This window comes from Venturia canescens, chromosome 1 (assembly GCF_019457755.1).
Source record: "Venturia canescens isolate UGA chromosome 1, ASM1945775v1, whole genome shotgun sequence".
Taxonomy (NCBI): Eukaryota; Metazoa; Arthropoda; class Insecta; order Hymenoptera; family Ichneumonidae; genus Venturia; species Venturia canescens.
Window position 1 is genome coordinate 27,402,237 of NC_057421.1, and position 6,895 is coordinate 27,409,131.

Sequence of the window (6,895 nt, forward strand, 5' to 3'; positions counted from 1 at the left end):
AAAATAAAACCGCTCGTACAAATTGGACTTCTATGTACGTTCGAATTCGTTGACAATACTGAGAGCATATTTGATTATCCATCAATTCACGGCGAGTCCAAAGAACGTTCAATTACAGGTGGTGGGGAAGCGACTGCTCATACTTGGACCAGCTGTGTACATTTTGTAATCGAGAAAGTCTACCCTAGATCGTAACAGTGCACCGATCGATCGGCATGTCTGTACACAACGTTGCTCAAAATTCTGCACTCCAAGTACGTTTTTCTTAAATTTGATAAAGTTATTATATTCCGGATTAAAAAAGAGTCTCCACAGGAACACTTTGATTTAAATACTCAGTTTTTACGTCTCTGGAAAGGGAAGAGTTAACGAAAGATCGGATAACGATGATTACACTCAAAATTTCAATCGCGGCAAATTATTCTTTTGATTCAAATCATTTTTGTGTGGTGGTAGCCGACTAGCGGAGACGGGCACGAAGCAGAGAGGACGATGGCATTTGTGTACAGATACAGAAAATCGTGGTTTTGAAAACTTCATTTCGCATAAGATCGATGTTTCGAGGTGATATTGGGACAGCAGCTCCGTATCGATTTGACACCTTGCCGTTTAGATCATGACCTATGAATATGACCTGAAACGTTATTCTGAAACGGTCTCAAACGTTCAAAAATTTTTAAGAATAAGTTTTTTTGAAATTCTATAAAACTTAATGCTCTACTGCATCTGTACTATGGTAGAACGATTACATTTCAAAATTTGGTATCTCAAAAAAAGGGATGATGATTCGGCGCGGCTGAAATTTTTTTATGGGGTTCATTACTAATCAATTCTCATAATGTTGAAATGAAGTAACGCTTTTTTTTGTCGTTTTAGGATCTACGATGGGTCGCGTTTATGGGAGATTTTGTTCTCCTCAAAGCTTTAATTTTAAAAAAGAACAATACTTTTCTTTGGGGTTTGTTCGGATGGTGCGATTCCCTATGCAGAGGATTTGGACAGGTAAGAGTTTTCCAAACATTTTTGAGATCAACTCAGTTCAAGAAAATTCACATTTTATTATGTTATGCATTTTCTCATAAAATTGTACTAACGGTAAAAGAGTGAAAATAACAGAAAAACAACTATAGAGCCAAGCATTAAAAAATTTTTGTTTGAATTAATAAATTTGGGTCATTCCATAACTCTTGGATTCACGATTCGCCGGTTCATGCTCCGAAATACGTGACCGTCGTTCTTTTTGTTATAAACATTCATTCTGACGATGGCAATAATTTATTTTTTTTTAATCGTAAATTTAAGGTGGTATTCGCGAATAACCCAATCAGTGGTATAATGATCATGATTGCGTTGGCATTGACCGCACCGGGTATCCTTGTGGCCGCAGTTGGAACGGGTTTCTTCGGACTTTTACTTTCTTTGGTATGCAATCCGTATGGAATAGTAAATATACGTGAACGATAGCCCACGCGTGGCTAAATCCAATTTGAAATAAAATTATCTCTGCAGGTGAGTATCTCTCTTGGTACAGGGGAGAAGCTGTGCGTTGCACCGCATTGCGGACCTTTCCTGCCGCATAGGCTACAATACGCGGGTGATTCTACAGGTTCTACACGTGACATATGAGATTTCTTTGAGAGCTTTCCTATCAATATCTCAATAAAATCGCGAAAAAATAAGTTTTCCAAGTTTCGTAAGAACTCATTGCACAAAAAGTAAATTTCACTGGAGAAATTCTAAGAAAGTATAAAGAAAAAACAAAAAGATTTGTCAATATTTTGAAAAGTACTCATTCTTCTGTCGAAAGATTAACAGCAGTGTACTTTTTTTTTTTTTTTTACTATAATCAACCGCGAATTGATGTATATTCGAACAAAATTGATTTCCATTTAGTCAAAGAATTTGCAAAGCTTTAACTGATTTTATTTTTTGACAGTTACTTCGAGATACCGGTGATAACATAGACAATGGCCTCACAGTCTTTAATCCCGTGTTGATTGGAGCTGTGACGTATGCTTCGGCCCCCAGATTTTACGGTGCTATCGATGCATTTGCTGTTTTGATTATCGTCGTTGGTACAATATTCAGGTGACATGGATTTTTTTTAAATCCCTAAAAAAATATGAAGTGATGAGCGATTTGAAATATCGTTGAATCTAATTTCCAGTGTTTATTTAACTCGATCACTCGGAACTGGGAGATTTCCTTGCTTAACAGCACCGTACAACATAGTGGAACCTATCCTGTTGCTTGTTCTAACGATGCAACGAGACTTTGGGCAAATGTCAAAGGCATTGGAGATTGTAACGATGCAGAATGACGTACAGATGGTGAGGAAATACAAAACGACGCTGAAGTTTGCAACGTTGGAGTTCAACGAATTTAACGAAAATAATATTTGTAATTCACTATTTTTTTATTCCACGAAGTCATTGGTGTAGGTTGAAAAATTACCAATTGCAAATTCGGTAGGGAACAAAATTGGAGAATTACTGAAATTTTCGGAGTTTTTTTTTACATCATTTCGTTGGACTTCAACATCATAATACGAAAATATTTATTATTCATTTTTCGTAGACATGATTTCGTGCTCGTGAACCGAAGAATGCCATTTTATTAAATTTACTGAAAACAAAAAAAAACATTGATTTCCCGTATCAAGTTTGAAATTGACATTAAATCTTGTTCTACGAAAGGAATGAGCGCGTTCAATAACATTCGTTCGCTAATGAAACCGGTATGGTCAATTAAAATGTAAAATGAAGAAGCAGCGAATGCCCGGTCGGCTTTAGCGACGTGGTGCGAATGATCGTACGAATGTAGGTCAGGTGCTCCAATTTTTGCACTTTAACCGTGCGCTACGCGATGCCTGTGCATGTTGCACTTGCATCATACGTAGTATTTATTTACCGCCGAGGAGAAAGGACGAAACGCGAGGAGATAGAAACGTGATGAAAATTATGTGAGTTCGATACAAACGAAACGTCAAGCTCGTCAACAGCCAAAGCTCTCGAGCTGTCGATTGACTTTATTTCAGCATTTGTCCCCTCGATATTTCCCTTTTCAATGTCGAATTTTCGTTCATTACACTCCACAAGCCACAGCCTTTATCATATATCATTTCCAATTGAGCAGCTCAACGATCTCAAATAATCAATTTAATCACGATTCGTTAGTCTCTCTCACCTCCTTCACCCCCACTCTGCTTGTCGCCAGTAACGACCCCTGTTCATTCTAAAATTTCTTGTCATCGTTATGCACACATAAATGAAACTCACGTGTGAAAAAACCCCCGCGTTGAAAAATTTTGTTTTTCAGTTTTTACAGTTATTATTTTTCAGGAAAATTCTACCGAGTTTCTATTCGTGGAAAGAGGACTGATCAATGAAACTTTGAACCTCGAGAAATTGAATTGGGGACTGGTAAGGAGAACATAAATAAAATTTATTAGATTCCTATTCCGGACAATTTATTTCCCATTTTTTTTTGTCATGTCGTGTAATTACAGATTTCTTACTGAGCTTATTATCTCTTATTATTCCAAATTGTCTAAGAGTGTTGATATGAACGTTCGAAGGTGTTTCGCGGAGTTGTTACTTCAGCGTCCCAATTGTACGCTGTCGATGACGTGGCCGCAGCTTCGGTGATCTATCTTTCCATTATCGTCTATTCACCGCTGACAGCACTATTCTCTTTTCTCGGAGCATTGGTCGGATCTCTCGTAGGTAATTGATAATGATCGTTCTCCAACGGTATTTTAAACGTATTTAATGGAAATTCGTGGTATTGTTGTCTCGTAAGATTGCGAATGGAGGAATGAATTATTGATTTTTGATTTTGAGTTTTGGGGTGTTAGTCGTACCGAGTTAAATATCACATCCTCGAGGAAAAAATATCGCGCATAAACGCTCGTGTGAAAATTTGGGATTGAGTCGAATTCACGTTAATCGGATAATTTTTGAAGCAACGCACAGGCACGTCACCCATTACGAACTGGTGGTTTTTATTTCAAGCTCAAAATTAAAAAATTTCTAAATATGAATTCCCAATGAATTCGGGGATGTGAAAATTTCGTAAATTATTATTCTGTCAGTAAAATAGTTTTCTTTTTCAAGCTTTGAGCCTCAACGTCCCTCTCGTTTCCGTCTACGCCGGACTTTGGGGCTACAACAGTTTTTTAACCGGTGGAGCTTTCGGTGGGCTGTTTCTTGTAATAAGTGGCCAAACCGCAGCTGTGGCTTTTGTGGCAATAATATTTACGACGTTGCTTCAATACGTCGGGGATCCTCTAATGGCAAAGGTTATTGCATCAAACTAATGGAATATTGTGAGAGAACGTGAGGGAAGAATTTTCGGACATTTCAGGTTGGACTTCCGGTTTTAACGATCCCATTCGTCGTGACAGCCTGGTTATTTTTCGGGCTCCGTGATTCCGTCGACGGGACATTTCCACGTCCAGCATTGGTGACATTTCCTGAGCACGAGCTCCACAGTTATCGCTTGAAAGGTCACGAACTTGACCTCGAAAAGGTAAAACGTCAGTTTGCAGAATCGTCCCACATGAAAAAATAACAATCGAAGAAAAAAATATGTTTTTCCACAGATCGAGGAAAACTCGGATGCTGAAAGTCCAAATGCCGAAGAAAAAATATCCTCCAACGATTGAGAAACCATGCTTTTCGAGATTAACTAAACTTGCCGCATTTCTGCGCGAGAACAAGCAAACTGATTGGGGAGATTATCTGCCTAGAGACAATGATATAAAAAAGAATCAAACTAGCGCATTGCGTGGCCTCGACAATAACGCCTCAAGTATTCGCCGGCGCCAACGGGACTAACAACCCTACAAGAACGTAAAACCCGCCTACGTAAAACCGTTTTGCTCGAAGAAAATCATTTTCCCAAGCACAAACGAAGACAAAAACAGGAACAAAAAATAACGAGGAATAAAAACGAAGAAAATGGTCGCTGGGCAAGGGGATAACTCGTGTTTTTCAAAAGCGTCTCGTTTGCAGAGTTATTGAAAGCCGAGCAGCGACGACGCAGCGAAAAACGAATGATTCACTTTTCTCCTTACGGTTTACTTTTTTTCTCATCCTTCCAGTCGCTCCAATTACCTTGTAGAAATTTATTCAAGCAAGGGACAAAACCATTTGCTTAAATCTTATCTAGCTTCGTTTGTTTGTGTCTCCGGAAAAAGTGTGATCGAGAGGGCAAACGAAGAATAATAAAATCTCGAGTCTCATAGCCGAGTTTAAGTTCGCACGAAAACCTCATAAACTGTAAATTCGCCATGCCAGTTTAGCATTCTATCGCTGAATCGTGTTTTCCTCGTCCTCTGAAATTCATTTCATTCCTTTATTGCCGCACGATTTTACGTCGCTTATTCATCGCTTCTGATTTCCCTAGCGATATAAATTCCGATAGTTGTATACCCGATTAAATTTCAAGATTTATCGCTACACGATCACGCTACTTTGTAAATAAAACTGCATAAAGAACAATCCCCGTGAAATCCTTTAAGGATGCTATTTGGTACAGGCGATACAATTTTGCCATGCTAAACCATGCTAAAAACATAAAAAATTTCAAAATGCTCAGAATTTTATAAAATTTGGTCAACATATTCTTTAGTGCCAAATTCGACAATACAAATTTTTTAAGACTTTTCTTCTGTACAGTTATCGAGTAATTGATCACTAAAGTTCACGTGTATAAGCATAGCGTTTCCCCGGGCATATAAGAAATCTGCTTTAATGCGTAATTACTCGATAACTAAGCAGAAGTAAATTTTGAAAAAATTGTATTTTCGCACTTGATGTTGAAGAACATTATCACCACATTTGATCAATTTATTAATATTTAGACTTCTGTACTTTTTGCCAAACGAATAAACAAATTTTTCTGTATAAAATCAAATAATAAAAAGACCAAGTAAAAACATTTTCAAAATCATCGACAATGGGATCGAGCATAATTCGAAAAAAATATTCTCTTCTTCATCACGATACTTCATTATGCGTTTGAACGTCGACAAAGCTCGAAGCGGTAATAAAAAGAAAAGCAAACATTTGGCGAACGAGCTCAACAGCGAGAGTCGGTGGAAACAAGTGGCATGAAGCCACGTACCAACAGTATTTTGCCCAAGATTGTTCAACTTCGGTGATATAAAGGACCGAAGGATTGTAATGAATCATTCCAAGTTGGGTGGCTAACTTTAGTAGTACGGAAGCGAAAACACGTATAAGATAAACGTGCGCAGAGCGTGTACGAGAATTCGAGACTGGAGACCCGGGGGCTTTTAGTAGATGGGCGGGTTTCCGATGGGAGAGTTTGTTTCAGCGTTCGGGATTTGCGGCGAGGATAATCTACGAGTTTGGGACATTGCGTGCTATTGTTTCCTCGGCAAGGGGCTGTTGTCTCAGTAAACATACATTTTTAAGCCTATTTATTTAGAAAGTTTGTGAACCGAGAAATACCACAATTTCGAGGCGGAGCAGGCTGCTATTGTATTTGAAGTATGCTCGGCTTATTTGAAACTATATAAAAAAAAAAAGGAAAAAGATAAAAAGAGGATTGTAGAAAAAAGGGAGGATTTTGCACGTGGGTTTAAGCGCCATTCCGGATCGCGAAACGGAATAAGCAGGGACTGCGTTCGAACCGTGTAAGCAGCGCGAGAATGGTTCACTTCCCGAGCTTGTCGCTCATCCCAGCATTCCCATTTCATCTCCGTCTCAGCTCCTGTCGGGATTCACTTCAACATTATTTTTTTTCTATGTTTTCATACCTTTATACGCTCCAACTGTCTCTCTTTTTCTCGTTTATTCTGTTGGTTTGTCCTCTTTCTATTCATCTCCGTCTCTCGTACGTATCGGAATCGTCCACAACGCCCCCC

At 38.6% G+C, this 6,895-nt stretch overlaps 1 protein-coding gene across 2 annotated transcripts; it reads left to right on the top strand.

Annotated features, from left to right (window-relative positions):
- The first annotated feature begins 3 nt into the window (after positions 1-3).
- Positions 4-5,247, top strand: LOC122414207 (urea transporter 2-like). Of its 2 annotated transcripts, XM_043425253.1 has the most exons (11): positions 184-254; positions 457-564; positions 877-1,002; positions 1,303-1,422; positions 1,937-2,088; positions 2,168-2,330; positions 3,342-3,422; positions 3,578-3,725; positions 4,116-4,300; positions 4,366-4,530; positions 4,604-5,247. In XM_043425253.1, the coding sequence occupies exons 3-11, from the start codon at positions 898-900 to the stop codon at positions 4,664-4,666; spliced, it is 1,182 nt and encodes a 393-aa protein (XP_043281188.1). In that variant the 5' UTR covers positions 184-254; positions 457-564; positions 877-897; the 3' UTR covers positions 4,667-5,247. The 2 variants fall into 2 exon arrangements, with proteins under 2 accessions (XP_043281178.1, XP_043281188.1); XM_043425243.1 differs by lacking the exon at positions 457-564 and having other exon boundaries at positions 4-254.
- The last annotated feature ends 1,648 nt before the right edge of the window (positions 5,248-6,895 follow it).